General features: G+C 44.1%; 1 protein-coding gene across 1 annotated transcript in view; it reads right to left on the bottom strand.

The window, feature by feature from the left end:
• Positions 1-18,424, bottom strand: part of LOC146796345 (3-ketoacyl-CoA thiolase B, peroxisomal-like) — a 153,497-nt gene that overhangs the window by 63,400 nt on the left and 71,673 nt on the right. Inside the window, exons 3-4 of the mRNA XM_085630202.1 lie at positions 13,830-13,887; positions 1,962-2,041 (exon numbers count right to left, since the gene is read on the bottom strand). Coding sequence (XP_085486328.1) covers positions 1,962-2,041; positions 13,830-13,887 — 138 coding nt within the window. The remainder of the gene's footprint in view (positions 1-1,961; positions 2,042-13,829; positions 13,888-18,424) is intronic.

Below are 18,424 nucleotides of genomic sequence, written 5' to 3'. Positions count from 1 at the left end.
TCTAAGAATAAAAGTCTCTTGGATCTTTGATTCAAAGATTAGGGGGACAAACTTACTGTTTTACTCCTTGAGAAAAATTAAAACCATCAACTATTTTGACCTAATAGGAGCTTGTTATAATACAGAATGTAACATTTTTCTTTTTCTTCCTCTAAAAAATACACATTGTCCACTTTCGAGTTAAGCTAGGCAGCCAACCGTAAAACCAGAATTTGGGATTGGGCAAGGACTCGATTTATCACATCACAATAGCTACCATGTGCGCTCTGGCCGAGCCTCTGTCTGTCTCTGATACCTGTCACATTTTTAGGTAAATCTGAGAGCCACACACATAAGCTGTGCCTAAATCCAGTTAAAGACAAGCTCTAAAACCAATGGGAATTTCCAGGCATCAATATTAACGATGCATTTTCTGACACTTAGGCGCATATCAGCAACAACCGGCGATAATTATCGCTAAGCGCACTTAGCGCGAGGATAATTATCACCGGCTAGCGTGGATTTTTATCGCTGAGATAGCGTGCTATCAGCAACGCTTATCTCAAAAGCGATAAAAATCCTCACGCTAACTGCCTAACATGAGATTATCGCTGGAAACCCAGAGATAATCTCACGCAATGTGGCGTTAGCTTGATGATAGGGACTCACAAACTTAGCCATGATATCCACCCTCTATAGGATATTATGGCTAAGTCAGTCCTGAAGCAGGCGTAAGGAAAGTAGCGATAACAGGGGTTATCGCTACTTTTCTTGCCGCTATGCTTCATAGCGTGGGGCTTGATGATAGGAGAAATGTCGCTTAGCGACATTTCTCCTGTCATGTCAGGCCAGGAACGCCCACTTTGCATCTCATTAGAGATGCAAAGCTGGGCGTTAGGAATTCCTATGCTAACGCAAGTTTTCACGCGTTAGCTTGAGCTTGCTAATTAGGCGAAAACAGCCGCAAAAGCGGCAATAATTTTATCACCTCGCCTTGCTGATATGCCCCTTAATTTTTCTCGTCTAAAGATAGCTTTTAGTTGGCCGCTGTCGAAGACCTATAGTTGACAATAATAATACTTGGGCTTTGAGCCAGCCCACTGCTCATGAGTTGTCGGCTTTCTTGTCAATCTTATTTGCTTCCTACTTTAATGCTTCCCTTCCTCGTCTTGTGTTACTCCCTCCCCTGTAGCATAGCTTCTTTCTCATCCTTTTCAATGGATAGCTTGTATCCTTCCACTGCTCAGTTTCATAGTACTCCTACTTAATTTTGATTTCAGCACTCCATGAGAATACATGTGATTTCTTGCTCTCTCCCACATGTGTACCTTACCCCTAAAATACAGCAATCTGCGCACAGTCCCTGTTGCTGCCTCCATCCCTCTACAGCCTGTCCATTGCTTGCCTTCATGACGTTTTCGTCTTTTGTTTTTTTGCTTTTTAGTCTTTTTTATCAGTCCCCTGCCTCAGGGTCCTCTGTTGTTTTCCTACTCCCTGTTGCTTCTCCCCATGCCAACCCACCTGCTCCTCCGTTGCTCCACCAGCCCTCGCATCTCGATTTTTTTGTAAACCCTGCAGCTGCAATTTGCTGCCAGGCTGCTCCTTTTACAGAATGCAATTTTGCATTTTTCGATCTTTGAACAGTAAATACAAAACTTAACAAAACTGAGGCCGTGTCAGACAGTATACGGGCATGCATGGGGGTGGGTGCATGCATACATCAAGTGTGGCCACCCCATCGTCATGACGCATACTTGTGCATCTGTTCCTAATGCAGTAAAACAGCTGCAAAAAAACTGTTCTTTTTGCTAATGTTGAGCAGCATCAGTGAAAAGTATTGGTAAAGCCAATAGGTATGCATTGGCAGCAAAAATGAGCAACCTATCGGTTTTGCTAGTGCTTGTTTTAGGAGAATGGATGGGGCACTGATTCAGCAAGATGCAAAATAACTGCATCAGGGCTAGGCAGAATAGTGTTCTTACCGGCTATATTGATGACAGCTTGCAAACCTGAGGAACACTGCCTGTTAACACAATACACAGGAACAGACTCTGGAAAGCCACTAAAATACAAAAAACAACTGTCAGTCAGCCACTAAATCAAGCAAGCCTGGACATCCCTTTCACAAACATTAGCCAAGTACAAACCAGGGAAAAGTCATTAAAAGGACCTTGAATTAAATTGGAGTCTTTAAGTGAATTCACCCTTCTGGTCTGCAATCCACCCCCATCTCAGGTTTCAGGTATTTTAGTAAATTGTTCCGATTGTTCCTCTTTCTACTTTGTGCTGAATCCCCTGAACAAAATTTACAACAAAGGGGTTTATGGGAAAGCATGTGGAAAGACCTGCCTCAAAGAATCAGTCATTAGATTAGACATCATCTAGACCAGGGGTACTCACAAACTTTCTGTCGGGGGCCAAAATTACAGTGTGGTTAATGGCCGAGGGCCGCACTGATAGGGGTGGAGTCTGTGGGGGCGGGATCAGTGGGGGGCGGAGCTAGAGTAAAAAAAAACTTTCAAAACATTAGACAATGCTGTATTTCACAATCAGATGCAACTACAAAGAGCACATTTTGATAATACATTTTTATTTGAACGCATTTAGTGAAAGTAAAACAGCAAGTACAAAGGCAAACATAATGGTGGACAGGCCTTCAGGGTTAATCAACACATACCACCGCTAGGGTCCACCTGCTGGTGCTAAGACACCAGGGCTTTTAAGATTTTGCGGCGCCTTCTTAGGTCTAGCACGGGAATGTGCTCCCTCAGGAGAGTGGTCTGGGAGCCTGGTCAGGATGGCTGAACCTGATTCACCAGTTCCACTTCAGCAGCTCTGACCATAGCACCACATCCTCTCCCCCACTGATCACCATACTGCCCCACTTAGAAAAACTTGCAGTGCACTGACCCGCTATAAACACCTGGATGTGACTCAATTCTAATTACGCACTTGACAAGAACAATATGCTGCCTAAAAAAATTTTACAGCCTAGAAAACGCAAACACTCATAGGGAATGCAAGATTAAGTATAGCGTGTGAAATGTAAGCAGTGAGTGCTTTCGCATGAAAAGGTAAGGCCATGAATACAGGGCCCGGAAAGGACCCGTTTCAGTGCCCATTGCTATATCCTTTCAAAACATAGGTGGTATGGCTTAAAAATACCACATTCGTAAACACACAGACGCCGTATACATTTCGTTTTCCAATTCCAATTCCCATTCAGTACCTCCAGGCAAGGTGCACTTTTCCACACAGGGAAAACAATGTTGTTCAAAGAGGGGAGAAAACACAAGTATCACTTCACTGGCAAACACTGTAACGTGGCGCTAATGTGTTTAGGTGTAAATAAATCAATCTGGCCACCTTGAAACCACTGTCTTGCTTTAATTAGTTATTTATTTTTGACATTTGGAATGTTTTATTCCTCTCCACCCCGAGGCTGCACTGGTGTCAGAAAAAGACGTTTCCAGCAAATATGTTTTCTTTTTTGGATCCATTTCACAGGGGAGGAAAGGAGGAAAGAGAAGGTAATACCTGTTTCCTGAAGTCTTGGTTTTCCCTAACTGAGGAGCAAGACCGAAAGAGAGGGAAGACTCGGAGGCTTAGAGGCCGTCACCGGGGCATGCGCTCACAGCTATAGGGACTTGGGGAGGCTGCGCGCAGGAGCCATATGGACTAAATGTAGGAAAATATACATGACAAATGTTCCTGGTCGCATGGCTTCGCTATATTAAAAAGCACGTTCGTATCCCAGGTCTCGCGCACAAACGATTAAAGAAAATAAACATGCCTGTGCAGGCGCTGCTGTGAAGGTTCTCCGGGGCTGCGGGCAGGATGGACGTCGTGAAGAGGGACACAGGAAGCTCACCAAAAGGTCCTTTAAAAGTCAGCTGTAACTAGCGCTAGTTACAGCTGACTTTTAAAGGGCCTGAGCTTCGTGTGACATCAGAGGCAGGCAGGCCAATCAGATGCAAGCAGTGAGTAAGCAGAGACGATGGCCGCAGGAGGAAACGTTGTGAATACGTATTAAAGCGTATTCACAACGTTTGCTCCTGCGGCCATCTTCCCTGCTTACTCCCTCCAAGGAAGTGTACTGTCATCGATCAAGGTCCGCGGGCCGCCAATGAAGGCCGGGCGGGCTGCCAGCGGCCCGCGGGCCGTACTATGAGAAACCCTGATCTAGACTATGGTTTAGACAAGTTGAATCCTAAGTGATACTGGAATGTCAAAAGAGTCTGGAGATGAAAGATTACTTGAAGTTATCATTTGAAATGACAACAGACAATAACTGTATTATACACCAGTACATATATTTATGGGCACTCCCATTTAGTAAAATTATGATGTGTAGCATGCCGTTAGTTACAGCGTCAAATACCTACCTGCAATCTCGAAAAATTGCATGTAAGAAGTTGAGTTGTTAGTTGAGGGCGGCGAAAGCCCCACTCAGGCAACAACCGCAATCCTTGTCAGGGGGAACCACAAAATTCACTAAATTAACCTGTCCTTAACCCTCTGGTAGTGTGGCACAAAAACAGTCAGGCTTAACTTAGAGGCTATGCGTGAAGTATTTATGCAGCACACAAACAGTAATAAAGTGAAAACAGAACACAAGAAAAATCCCAAACCATTTTAGAAACAGTAAAATTTAATAAATCAAATGATACAAGAACAGCAAAAGTACAAACTGTAGAACCAGAAAGTAGCAAATTTTAAGTTTTTAGTTGAAATAGGGCCTAAAAGCACAAAGCACAACTCACTGTCATCTGGTTGCTCTAGACTGGGGGAAAGTCACAAGTTTTATGCCAACCATGATGGATAGAGGTTCGGATACAAGACCAGGTTAGTGCATCTGAAAAGTTACCTTTGCAGGAGGTTGAATGTCATGGATGGACGTAGCTTTAGCACAAAGGCCAGGTTGGGTGTCACAGTACGTCATCGCTGTAGCATGAAGAGCCGGTCGACCGTCACTGACTGCGGTTGGTGAACCTTTGCATTGGCGTTTTTTTCGTGCGGTCATTGCTGTGACTTAAAGTGCAGATCTTGCATTGCTGGTAGCCATGGACACACGTTTTCGGCATGAAGAGCAGGTCTCACTGGTACTTCTCGCTAACTCTCATCATCGGAGCGGCAGAATCTTGGCACAAATGGTCGCAAGGAGCCCAAACTTCAGGATTTTCACTTTTATTTCAGGAGAAATACACTCTGACCTATTGATGGAGCAAGGACTCGTAGAAAAGAGACTTGCTCGGATGCAATCTGCTCCTTTTAACTTGCTAACCAGTTATTAAGTTTGTTTTGTCTAATACTAATGCGCACCACATAAAACAAGGGTTAACAAAGCTTGCATATGTGTTTACTAACGATAACCGAATGAATAAAAGACTAAAATGCTCTAAACGGGGATTCTTTACTGCGCATGCGTCAACTGCATCTACGTAGTATGACGTTGTAGTGCTTGGAGGGAAATGCTTGTGCATGAGCAGAAGGCACTAATATGGCTCGCGTGCATGGCATCTGCTTTGCTGGAAAGAAAGCAGACTCTTATACTAATGCTAATGCGGGGAAAGTATTAATAAGTAAAAGGGAATAGAGTAGAGGTGGGTGGTATACATTGAAACCATTTATTCCTGAAAGTAACATCTGTCTTTCTGACTTTTTTATTAGTGCACATTTGGGCCTCTCGAATATGACAGAAGTGAGTTAAGACACGTGATTGAATTGTTCATCCGCGCATGCCTATTGAAAGTCAGCCCAGGAGAATGACGTGTGAGTCAAGAAGAGGACAAGGACACAGCCTGCCTAAGCCTGGGAACCGGCAACGGAGAACCTGAATGAATAAGTCCACATGATCCAATAAATACATTTGTTGCAGATAAAATGTGAATGCGGGTGAGAAAATAAAGTTTGAATAAAGAATTAAGGGGATGGTTTTATTAACAATGGGCAAATTGAAAACGTGATATGTAAGCATCGTGTGATGATCATCCTCCCCTTGTCTGGTCAATCATAGTTCGTATTTTTATGATATTGAAACATTAATGGGTGGAACAATCCCAAATAAAAGGTATAATTGAGGTAACTTAGTTAGAGAAGATGAAGATTCGCTGAATGCTGTTGAGGGGAGATGCTATCGGTGTAGCGGGGGAAGCTGATGCTGTGAGATGCTGATGGAGAATCAAATACAGAATCTGAAGCAGAATTTACTTTCCCAATCTAATTGAGTGGGAAGAAGACTCAAGGAAGAATCTCGAGGAGGAAGAGAGTGTCAGAGAGGGGTGCGGCGCAAGTGTCAGTATTAGAGAGGTAACCATCCTGTCCTGATTCCTGTCCCTAAAGACTTTGGGGCATATCAGCAAGGCAAGGCGATAAAATTATCGCTGCTTTTGTGGGCGTTTTTGGCCGAAAAGCGACGATAATTTTATTGCCTAATTAGCAAGCTCATGCTAACGCGGGAAAACTTGCGTTTTAGCGTAGGAATTCCTAACACCCAGCTTTGCATCTCTAATGAGATGCAAAGTGGGCGTTCCTGACCTGACATGACAGGAGAAATGTCGCTAAGCGACATTTCTCCTAACATCAAGCCCCACGCTATGAAGCATAGCAGCAAGAAAAGTAGCGATAACCCCTGTTATCGCTACTTTCCTTATGCCTGCTTCAGGACTGACTTAGCCATGATATCCTATGGAAGGTGGATATCATGGCTAAGTTTGTGGGCCCCTATCAACAAGCTAACACCACATTGCGTGAGATTATCGCTGGGTTTCCAGCGATAATCTGACATTAGGCAGTTAGCGTGAGGATTTTTATCGCTTTCGAGATAAGCGTTGCTGAGAGCACGCTATCTCAGCGATAAAAATCCACGCTAGCCGGCGATAATTATCCTAGCGCTAAGTGCGCTTAGCGTTAATTATTGCCGGTTGTTGCTGATATGCCCCTTTGTTTCCTCAACCTATCTCAGGGAACCCTCACCTGCCCTTTGGCCAGGGGGTTGGTTTTCACACCATTTTTGGTAAAGTTTTTCTCGTTATTTGAATGATCTTCTCTCTCTGTCCTCTCCCTTTCTATGTATTGATCATTGCTTGAAATTCGTGATGAATATATGATGTTTATGTGATTGAATTTTCTTTCCAATGAGTGAAAAGGTGAATGTCTTGTTCCTTTGAAGTGGTTCACATGCTTAAGATTTAGAGAAACGTATTTAAAAGGTAAAGGAATCTGTGGTTATTTCAAATTTTAAAGTAGTATTTTAAGTTAGTTTTCATGTCTTTTTCACCATCAACTAGTTCAACTAATGGTCCATCGACCAGAGGAAATAACTTTTTGATCTGTGAAGGGTTAGTTGAGGAAATTAAAAGTATTTGAACTAATCCTAAACAGTTGTGAAACTCATAAAACTCGATACCCAGCGGTTTTTACTCAATTGTGTGTTTGATGGGCCCAGGTGAGTATATGGTAGTAGAGTATCTGTTGTTGGTACACCGCTGGATCACTGGGAGCCACTTATGGGGATCAGGGACTCCTTCCACCAGCCCAGCGGGGCTCAGGCAGGTCCAGTTGCAGCAGGTCAGCTAAAGTTGAAAGGGGGTCCTCAAAGCTTGTTGTGTCCCTGTCGCTCACACCAGAGGTCAGCCAACCTACCCTTGGAGTCACTCTGGTTAGTCTTGGATGAATGCAAGCAGGTCCAATCTTTCTTCTTAGACAGCAAAGCAGTGCTTCAAGCAGCAGGACAGTCCTCTGGCAGCAGGATAGTCCTTTTTCTGTATCTTCCACAGGTCCAGAAGTGTTCTGATGAGTGGCTCTGAAGGACCAATATGTATACCCAGTACTAGCCTTTGTGTGGGAGAACTCCCTGTCCTACACCCACATCAGGTTCTGGAAACTTCTTCCCCTTCCCTGTCAAGGTGCCAAACTGTCTGGGGCTGACAAACTGCAGGCAGGTCTGGTGTCAGATGCCTTTGTGTGTGCAGGAGGCAAAGCTCTTTGAAGAATGAGTAGGGATGAGTACAGCCCCTCCTCAGTCATCCTGCCAGGATGGCCCATCCTGTCAACATCTAAATCACCTTTGTGTTACTGTTGGGAAGTAGTACACAAACCCCAGCAGCAGAGACATTCACAGTCATGTGAGCCAGGACACTGGCAGAACGCACAAATTGTTGGGACAAGAAAATGGCAACTTTCTAAAATTGCATAACAGTGTTTGCCTAAGCTGAAATTATTCACAACAGATTTATTCTTTTATTAAGTTCAGGATATTATTTACCTAAACCCATGAGGGCCGACCAAACAGTCAGAGCCCGCAACATTGGGCTAGCCACTCCTCCCCTGCCCTGTTGCAGGACCGCCCGTCCCCAACCAAACCTTTCTGCTTTCTCGCCGTGCGAGAAGCCGTAACAGAAAATGGTATATCATTTTATGTTACTGCTTCTTTCACTGAGAGAAAGCAAGTGGAGCGACGCTCCTCCACTCACATGGAGGGGCCGCCTCTGGTCTCAAGTACTTTCTTTTTAATGCACTTTGTAAATTTGAATCAATGTATTATTGATGTAATGAAGAATAGGATTTAATACACCAGTTCTATGAGTTTATATTTCATCTAAGAAGTTAGGTAATTATCTTGTTTAACCCCTTCGCTGCTAGGCCTTTTCCCGCCCCTGTGCTAAGCCTTTTTTTGGCTATTTGGGGTAATTTGCGCTTAGGCCCCTGTAACTTTTTGACCACATAAGATATCCATGCCAAATTTTTGTCCTTTTCTTCCAACATCATGGGGATTCTAAAAGAACCCAGGGTTTGTGGATTCCCCTGGAGGGGACCCAGAAATTAGCCAAAATACAGATAAATTTTGTTTTTGGGGGGAAAAAATGGGGAAAAAGTGCTGTAAATGGTATCAACAAAGGGTTTGTGGGACTGAAATTACCATTTTCCCAGTGTTCAGGGACTGACAGACTTTTGTCAGGAAAACAAACAAAAAATTACACAGTTTTGGCATTTGACTAGGACATATACTATTTTTGCTATTTTTTGTGCTTTCAACCTTCTTCCAGTTAATGGTAGAAATGGGTATGAAAGCAATAATGAATCCTGGAAAGCTATACATTTGATAAAAGTAGACATAATTCTGAATTCATCAAGGAGCCATTTGTGTAGATCCTTCAAGGTTTCTTTATAGAACAGTTGAAAATAGGAAAAATCAAAAATGAGTTGAAAAAAACAGCCATTTGTGCCAATGTTTTCACCTGTAACTTCTTCTAATTATGACAGATGTTTGACAGCAATATACTGTTAGATATGCTGGACCTTTCTGGTTGTGGGGATATATAGGACTTGTAGGTTCACCAAGAACCCGACGAACCCAGAGCCAATAACTGAGCAGCGTCTTGCAATGGTTTTTTATTATGTACCGGGTATATAGCAATTAATTTGGGAAAATATATACAGTGAAAAATTAGGATGAAAGACACCTATGTATTTCTGAAATTGGAACAAAATATAGAGTTTAGAAACAGTAGCTATTTGCACATTTCCGAAATTGTGAGTTCCCATACTAGCATGAGAATTATAGGACATTTTTCAAAATGACTACTTTTTTACACATTGTCTTTCATTTGGAAGGGAGAAATGCATCGAAAGTCAATAGGTAATAACAGTTGCTCTACAATTCTGTGTTACCCTAAGTCTCCCGATAAAAATGGTACCTGACTAGTGTGGGTAGGCCTAGGGCCCGCGACAGGAAACGGCCCAAAACACAACGTGGACACACTTTAGTTTTACAGTGAAAACGGACCCTTTTTTTGCAAAGTGCCTAGCTGTAGATTTTGAACCCTAGCTCTGCTGACACCTAGGGAAACTTAGCAAACCTATACATTTTTGAAAACCAGACACCCAGGGGAATCCAGGATGGGGTGACTTGACTGGCTCTCACAAGGTTCTGTTTCCCAGAATCCCTTGCAAACTTCAAACTTTGTAAAACAAAACACATTTTCCTCACATTTTTGTGGTGGGAAGTTCTGGAATCTCTGTTGATCCACAAAATTCCACCCACCCCGCATTCCCCAAAGTTGTCCGAGAAAAATGATACCTCACTTGTGTGGGTAGGCCTAGTGGCCACAACAGGAAATGGCCCAAAATGCAATGTGGACACACCACATTTTCACAGTGAAAACTGACCCTTTATTTGCAAAGTGCCTAGCTGTAGATTTTGAACCCTAGCTCTGCCGACACCTAGGGAACCCTAGCAAACCTATACATTTTTTAAAACTAGACACCCAGGAAAATCCAGGATGAGGTAACTTGTCTGGCTCTCACCAGATTCTGTTACCCAGAAAACCTTGCAAACCTCAAACTTTCTCAAAAAAAACATTTTCCTCATATTTCTGTGGTTGAGTGTTCTGGAATCTGCGTGGATCCACAAAGTTCCACCCACCCTGTATTCCCCAAAGTATTCAGAGAAAACTGGTACCTCACTTGTGTGGGTAGGCCTAGTGCCCGCGACAGCAAACGGCCCAAAACACAACGTGGACACACCACATTTTGTCAGTGAAAACTGACCCTTTTTTTGCAAAGTGCCTAGCTGTAGATTTTGAACCCTAGCTCTGCCGGCACCTAGGGAAACCTAGCAAACCTATACATTTTTTAAAACAAGACACCCTGGGGAGTCCAGCGAGGTATAGCTTGCATTGGTTCCCCAACGTTTTCCTCCCCAGAATCCCCTGCAAACCTCAAATATAGCTGAAAAAAATCACTTTTTTCTCAAATTTCTGTGTAGGAAAGTTCTGGAATCTGCTTGGATCCACAAATTTCCTACCACCCAGCGTTCCTCTAGGTCTCCCGATAAAAATGGTACCTCACTTGCATGGGTGGATCAAGTACCCCCGACAGGCAAGGGCCCAAAACGTATTGAGGAGAGTTCAAAATGACCTATCACAAAACAACCTGGTTTTGCAAGGGGGGTCACCAGGGTTTTTGGCCCAGGACTCGGCAGCCATCTTGGGAAACCTACCAAACCCACACATTTCTGAAAACTAGACACCTCTGGGAGTCCAGCGAGGTTTGGCTTGCGTGGGTCCCCCAAAGTTTTCCTATCCAGAATCCCCTGCAAACCTCAAATCAAGCTGAAAAAATCACTTTTTACTCAAATTTCTGTGTGGGAAAGGTCTGGAATCTGCGTGGATCTACAAATTTCCTACCACCCAGCATTCCCCCAGGTCTCCTGATAAAAATGGTACCTCACACACGTGGGTGGGTCAAGTACCCGGGACAGGCAAGGGCCCAAAACGTGGTGCGGAGACATCAAAATCACCTATCACAAAACATCCTGGTTTTGCAAGGGGAGTCACCTAGGTTTTTGGCCCCGGGCTCAGCGGCCATCTTAGTAAGCCTACCAAACCCACACATTTCTGAAAACTAGACACCCAGGGGAGTCCAGCGACGTATGGCTTACGCGGGTGTCCCAATGTTTTCTTACCCAGACAACCCTGCAAACCTGAAATTTCGCTGAAAAAGCACTTTTTCTCAAATTTCTGTGTGGGAAAGTTCTGGAATCTGCGTGAACCCACAAATTTCCTTCCACCGAGCATTCCCCCTGGTCTCCCGATAAAAATGGTACCTCACTCGAGTGGGTGGGTCAAGTACCCGCCACAGGCAAGGGCCAAAAACACATTGAGGAGACATCAAAATGACCTATCACAAAACAAACTGTTTTTGCAAGGGGAGTCACCTGGGTTTTTGGCCCCGGGCTCGGCAGCCATCTTTTGAAACTACCAAACCCACCCATTTCTGAAAACTTGACAACCGGGGGAGTCCATCAAGGTATGGCTTGCGCGGATCTGTCAACATTTTCCTACCCAGAATCCCCTGCAAACCTCACATAATCGCTGGCTCCTAGTGGACATTCTGGCCCCCGGGAGGGAGATCAGGGGCTACTGCCCCATCTGCCTCCTGGGGGGGGGGCAGAAAGTCTGTGGCATTTTTTTTGGGGGGTGGGAGCATTGGCCTACCCATTCTGGGCAGCCCCCGCCCGAACTTTGGAAAAATACAATCCCTGGTGGCTAGTGGGCTTTCTGTCCCCCCCTGGGGAGGCAGATAAGGGGCTATTGCCGCATCTGCCTCTTAGGGGGGTGCAGACAGACTGCATCATTTTTTTGAGGGGGTGGCATTGATATGCCCATTTTAGGCAGCCCCCACCCCTACCTATATAAAAAAATCCCTGGTGCTTAGGGGGCTTTCTGCCCCCCGGGCGCAGATCTGGGGCTATTGCCCCCATCTTCCTCCTGGAGGGGCAGCAAGTATTTTGTTTTCTTTGGGGGTAGGGTGGGGGCATTTGCATGCCCATTCTGGGCAGTCCCCACCCCGGGCCTATAAAAAAATAATCCCTGGTGTCAGGGGTGCTTTCTGCCCCCCAGGGCGGCAGAGAGACTGGAATTTTGTGGGGGGGGAGGGATGGGGGCATTGGCATGCCCATCTTGGGCAGCCCCACCCCTAAATTTATCGTAAAAAAAACCCTGGCGTCCAGTGCAGAAAGACTGAATTTACCCCAAAAATTATGGGGGTAGCAAATTTGTTTGCCCAAGGAGCCACTCCTCCCTCCCTGATCCCCAAGCAGGGATCCACTAGGGAGGGGTACCATTGGAAAGGGGAGATTCTCCCCTTTCCAATGATACCTCTACCGTCTTTCTACGTGCTCGGGGGCTGAGATAGCCCCCTGAGCACGTAGAAAGTGAAACTGAAATGAGCCTCAAGGCTCATTTCAGTTTCGGTTTCACTGAAATGACGTGAGCGCGACATGAGCGCTGATTGTCATTTCAGGGAAACCAAAGAAAAAGCCTCGGGAGCTGGGGAAGCTGTTGGGAGGGGAAAGGAATTCCCCTGGTGCCTGCACCCGGCCGTCTGACGCAACGAAGGGATTAACATCAAGGTTTTTCTTAGTAACTTTTTTCCAAAATAGGATTCATTTTAGCCAAAGATTCTATTGACCGTAGCCTGTGTTCCTTAATTGCCTTGTGGTTAGACATTAGATTCAATTTTTAGGTTGAGCCTCAACAGTACTTGGGCTGTCTGCAAGAACTATTGTATCTCTTCTGTGGCTTTTGGCACACCCACTGATTGCCACTGGTTGTTAACTATGGCATTCTGAAATGCTGGATTTTCATTGGCGTATTTGTTTAAATGTCCCTCCTTTGTGTGCTTAGCTTCCTTCCCGGCTATTTCACTAAGAGAACATTTTGGTTGGCTATCACACTGTACAGCGTGTGATGGCGCCTCCTCCCGTATGGGCATTGCAGAACATTTTGGTAGGCGATAACACTAGTGCTGAACCTATTGGGGGTAATAAGAGAGGGAAAGGGAGGGAAGAGAGGAAGCTTTCTGCTAAAAGGGAAAAAGTGGAGGGTTCATATAATTTGCAGTGACTGGTTTCCTTGTACTGCTGGTAAGTACTGGTACCATCCTAAATGTATGGAGACCAGATGAGAAGCACTAATAGCTTTGAAATTTTAACACCCATGTCTATTATGTCTGTTAAGGAGTAGAAATTGCAAAACTATACATCGAATTTCTCTCGATACTCAACACATAAAAGTATTCTACCGTACAGAAGCTTCTTTGATTTTTTTTTTTGAAGAAGCAGAGACAGAAGGGAAATCGAGCGCCAATATTTTGTGCTTTATTAACTTTATTTCCTACGTAAAATCTAGAAGCAGAGCTTGGTTCTCCAAGTCACCTAATTTTTCTTGGTTAGTTCGGGTTTAGCTAAGCTGCGTCAGACCTCCATCAGACACACTCATTCTAACAATTTATCACAAGAATATCGCATAGTCAAATTACAGCTTAAAGAAAATAAAGCTATTTACCCTAGGAACTGTGCAACTCGTGCTACAAGGGCTCCCGCTCCAGGCTGCAAAACATTGCCTATGTGAAAAAGGTAAAGACTGATTAAAACCATGTAGTCTTGACAAATTAACACATGGGCACATGGTTATAGAGGCTACACATATTCTAAATCTAGACTCTACATTTTGAGGCACTCCATGATATTACAATGTCTTTGTACTTTGGGTAGAACAGATCCACGGAAGATGGTTGAATCATGCCTGTTATAAACTGTGGATAATGGTTCCGTGCCACACACACCAAATATAGAAAAACATATTTACTGGGATGTCTTACTTCCCTAATTATGTTACGTGTATGGGCAATAGGACTTAGCCCTGTGTAAATGGGTGCTGAATAACTACAATTTACTTACAAACGAAGAAACACTCCATCTCTCCGCCATCTTGTCCACAGTGTCTAATAATTACTTTCATGTACCATTTCATGCAGGAAAAACACTCCATTCTAGGGCTTGGTTCTGAATAAGCGCTCATTCATTCACCATATACAGGACACTTATGAGCTAGTTCTGGGGAACTATCACAATGCTGTATGGAAGAATCTGATATTTAATAAGAACCTTCACCTTTTGTGTGACCCTCGAGTTCCTAACAATTTAGAGTGATCTTTGCCAGCCAGTGTGTAGGTGTGTGGGTTTAGCAATTGTGTTCAGGTAAACCTTGGTACAACAAAATGAACCATGCAACCTTATTCCACAGGAGATCATTTTCATATAATTGCTTCTCGTCTCCTGTTCAAACCATTGATTATGGATGTATAGACCATCTTTGGGAATCATTAGCTGATGTGGTCGCTGAACTTAGTCCAGTTTAACTCATTTATTTATTGTGGGCTGACCAACATATGGGCCGATCATCAGTTTTTTAATCGTAGAAGCTCAAGTCCTTTTTCCAGTCGATCAAAGGTGCCACCCATAACAAAGGGAGAGGAGTTGGCCTAACGGCTAGGGCACTCGACCTCGGACCTGGCGACCTGGGTTCAAGTCTCGGTAATGACTGGCGACCTGGGTTCAAGTCTCGGTAATGACGCTGAACATCCTGTGATTCTGTGCAAATCCCTTAATCTCCCCGTGCCTAACAAAAAACAAACATTTGCAATGCAAATAGGTCTCGCATTTGTGAGTTAGAGCTATTGACGTTGTAAATGGCAATTTCTTTTTTACCTACACGTTTTATTTTTGGGGTGAATGTATGTAGTGTGCAAAATCCCTTGGAAAGTTCTGCACTTCATAATAAATATATTGAAAAAGACGCAGTGTGGATTGTGTCAACAATTGCTTGGCACGTACCTCATGGGTGAAGTGTCGCCACACATGCACACCGTGGTGCTTTAATAATGCGAAACTCATTAATAAAAGTAGTGCTTACAAACTAAACAACGCGATCAGGATCGGAGGATGTGAATGTTTCATTTTCTGGCCTATTTGACTCACTATCCTGCGTCTTGGTTATCACCAAAACACTGCGAGGCAATGAAGTTTGCCAACGGGGCGGGGGCAGGGGGGCTTCAGGGGTACATGAAAATGTATTCATTGCCTAGTTGTCAAAGGTCGCCCGGTGCTATTAGTTAAAAGAGTGCAGATTTCATTAAGATATTAAGAGTACTTTACTCGCATCTATGAGGAAATCGACATTAACTAAACAAAATGCCAGAATGCGTGTCAGTTCTCGCAGTGTTTTAGACAGTACTGGTTGCTTAGTTTCATTGCATTAATTTTTGTATTTACTCTTTTACACAGCATCCAAAGTAGGTTACCTAACCCCAAAGCCCCGATGTTATTTAAATGTCCAATAGAAGGGAGTCTTTTACAGTTGAGCAAATGTGTCCAAATGTAGTTTTGGTAGTGCCATGAAATGATCAGCCAATGAGGTAATCGATGAGCAGTTATTTAACTACACGTTCAAAACTTACGGTATTGTGGCTGTTTGTTTGTACCCAACCACCTCTTTGAATTTGTTTATTAACACAGAGGTTCATCTACCAGACAGTGCTCACAGAGGGGCGACTAATGCACAGAACAAAATGTATTAATTTATCCTGAGTGTGAAGGCACCCGGAAGGCTTAGGTGCCCGCCCGGAGAGGCTAGGGATCCTAGCGCTTCTACAGACTCTGCCGTGCTCCTCTGCACCAGCAGGGCACAGCTTAGAATCTGCCGCTTCTGCTAAGAATAGGTGAGGGGGATGAGGTTGGGGCATGCGGGAGTTGCCGGCAGATTTCCAGGTTATTGAAAGTGATGATTCTGACGTGAGGCAATGGAGACTGACTTTGTCTGTTTGTCTGCACCAGTCTATTTTTCTACCATCTACCGGGCTCACTGTTATGTATCCATTCATCTCTCTTTGCTAGAGGTGCGCAGGCCAATATATTAATTAGCAGGTAGAGCCAGCCGGAGAAGAGCCAAGCGTATACGAGCCAGTGGGCGAGATGTGAAAATGATCGGCATGTTAATCATACAGTAAACATGATGTAAATGTGCGATAATGTCTCTTCAAAATTAAAAAAAGTGCATTTCTTTAGTGCGTCACTCAGTACACAAGATTATAGCGCTGAATTGAGTGGAAGTTATTAAAAGTGTTTGTTTTAAGCATGAGTTAAAACACTTCCGCTCCTCCTGCCCGACAACATTGCCATTTGTGAACTAAGAGGCGTCAGTTGCCATGCATACCACGAATGTTGCCTAGAGTCTTATTATATTTAGAGTAACATTAAAACCTAGTTCATTAAACAAGAGAAGTTTTTGTACAGCACGCATCTTGAACGCGCATATTTCAAGGTGGCAATAATAATGATCAAACGGAAGTGCCGGCAGAAAACACGAACAAGAGTGGGGGGGGGGCAGGGGAGGTTAAAAAGTCACAGACTGAGGGAGGGGGCGATGGGGTCTGGAGACAGGGAAGAAAATAGTGTTAGGAGTAAAGGGGCCAATAGCCATGGAAGGATACGAATGAAGAATGAGGAGGGACTAACAAGCCTCAAACCAATCGGAAGGCAGCATTTTTGACAAAAGCCAATGGGCAGAGAGTGGGAGGAGCTTCCACGAAGCTTCCACACCACAGTATATACTGCATGCTTTGCAAAGCGATGGCAGCGCATGCGTGCTGCAATGCTAGACGAGGCCTAAAAGAAAATAGTGCTAGGAGTAAAGGGGCCAATAGCCGTGGAAGGATACAAATGATGAATGAGGAGGGACTAACAAGCCTCAAACCAATCGGAGGGCAGCATTTAAGACAAAAGCCAATGGGCAGAGAGTGGGTGGAGATCCACGAAGCTTCCACACTACAGTATATACTGCATGCCTCGCAAAGCGTTGCAGCGCATTCGCGCTGCAACGCTAGGCGAGACCTAATGAATGTGTGTCCTCATGTAACGTAATCAGGTCCTTCTGCATGTACCCCAAGAGATTTATTTGGCAGGAACAGAACATAGTATTTAAAAAACAAACCACTTTCCACAGCAGTAGAATAGGTGGATTAGATTTCGTTCAATGGGACTAAAAGTTACTCAGTGTGAAGATACTCTCACAGGTGATAGAGCACCTTACAAATACACAAGTGAAGTTCACGAAGGAGTGGAAAAGAAGAAACCCATAGGAATGGGCAGCATAACACCATACAATACTTCAGGGTTAGACACCGATAACCGATAATACAGGTTGGTGTAAGTGATATAGCTCCCAGTGCAAGGAACACTGAATTGTGAGGCTTGTGTTCTTAATGGCCTCCACAGCTTGCTCTTGAAGATACAACTGTAAGCAAATCTGGGTCTTGGAATTCAATGAGGAAGGCTACAGAAAACGTAGGACATTGCATCAAATAATAGTTTACCGGAAAAGGCAGCATGTACTTGGAAAATGCTACCATCAATTTATCTCTGATCAGAGAGAACAGGTACCTCAGTACGGGTGCCAGTTAACCATAACGGCATCTTAAATCACTGTTTAGATTCCTAGATTTGCATTTTCTGTTTTTTATTGCTTATGGTCAATAAATATACCTTTTTGCTATTTTAGTACCCTTTACTGAATAGAACTTTATGAACTGCTTAAGCACACATTTCTAGTTCTCATGATCTGGGCAATGCCCCTAATTGTGATGGCTACGCCCCATTACCGATTTTGCCCCGCCTCTTTTAGGGAGCCCCCAATTTTTTCATCCCACTTAAAGCCCTGATTTTTAAGGACATAGTATAGTGCATTTCTATTGACAATGCTCAGAGTGGACGTAAGTCAGTGACATAACCGCCAGAGCTGCCGACATCGGATCTAGGGATCCAGGATAGAGTCTCCATGTTGGCTCAACATACTGTGATTCTGGGCAAATTACTTAATCTCCCTGTGCCTATGGACTGTGGCTAGAGACCCTCACACAGTGATTAGCCGCACTATACAAATCCAAGTATTATTATTATTATTATGCTGGTGATTTGAGAGGGACCTTTGATCGACCATCTAGAGGATATAGAGAAGGAACATCTTATGTACTGAGGTTCCACTGCATTTCTGGTTGGGGGTGGGCCTGTATGAGGATTGGTTCCTTGAGTATATGAGAGTGA

The sequence above is a fragment of the Triturus cristatus genome, chromosome 10 (genome assembly GCF_964204655.1).
Source record: "Triturus cristatus chromosome 10, aTriCri1.1, whole genome shotgun sequence".
NCBI classification, from domain to species: Eukaryota; Metazoa; Chordata; class Amphibia; order Caudata; family Salamandridae; genus Triturus; species Triturus cristatus.
The sequence above is the reverse complement of the archived record's forward strand: the minus strand, read 5'-3'. Positions and strand labels throughout refer to the sequence as shown.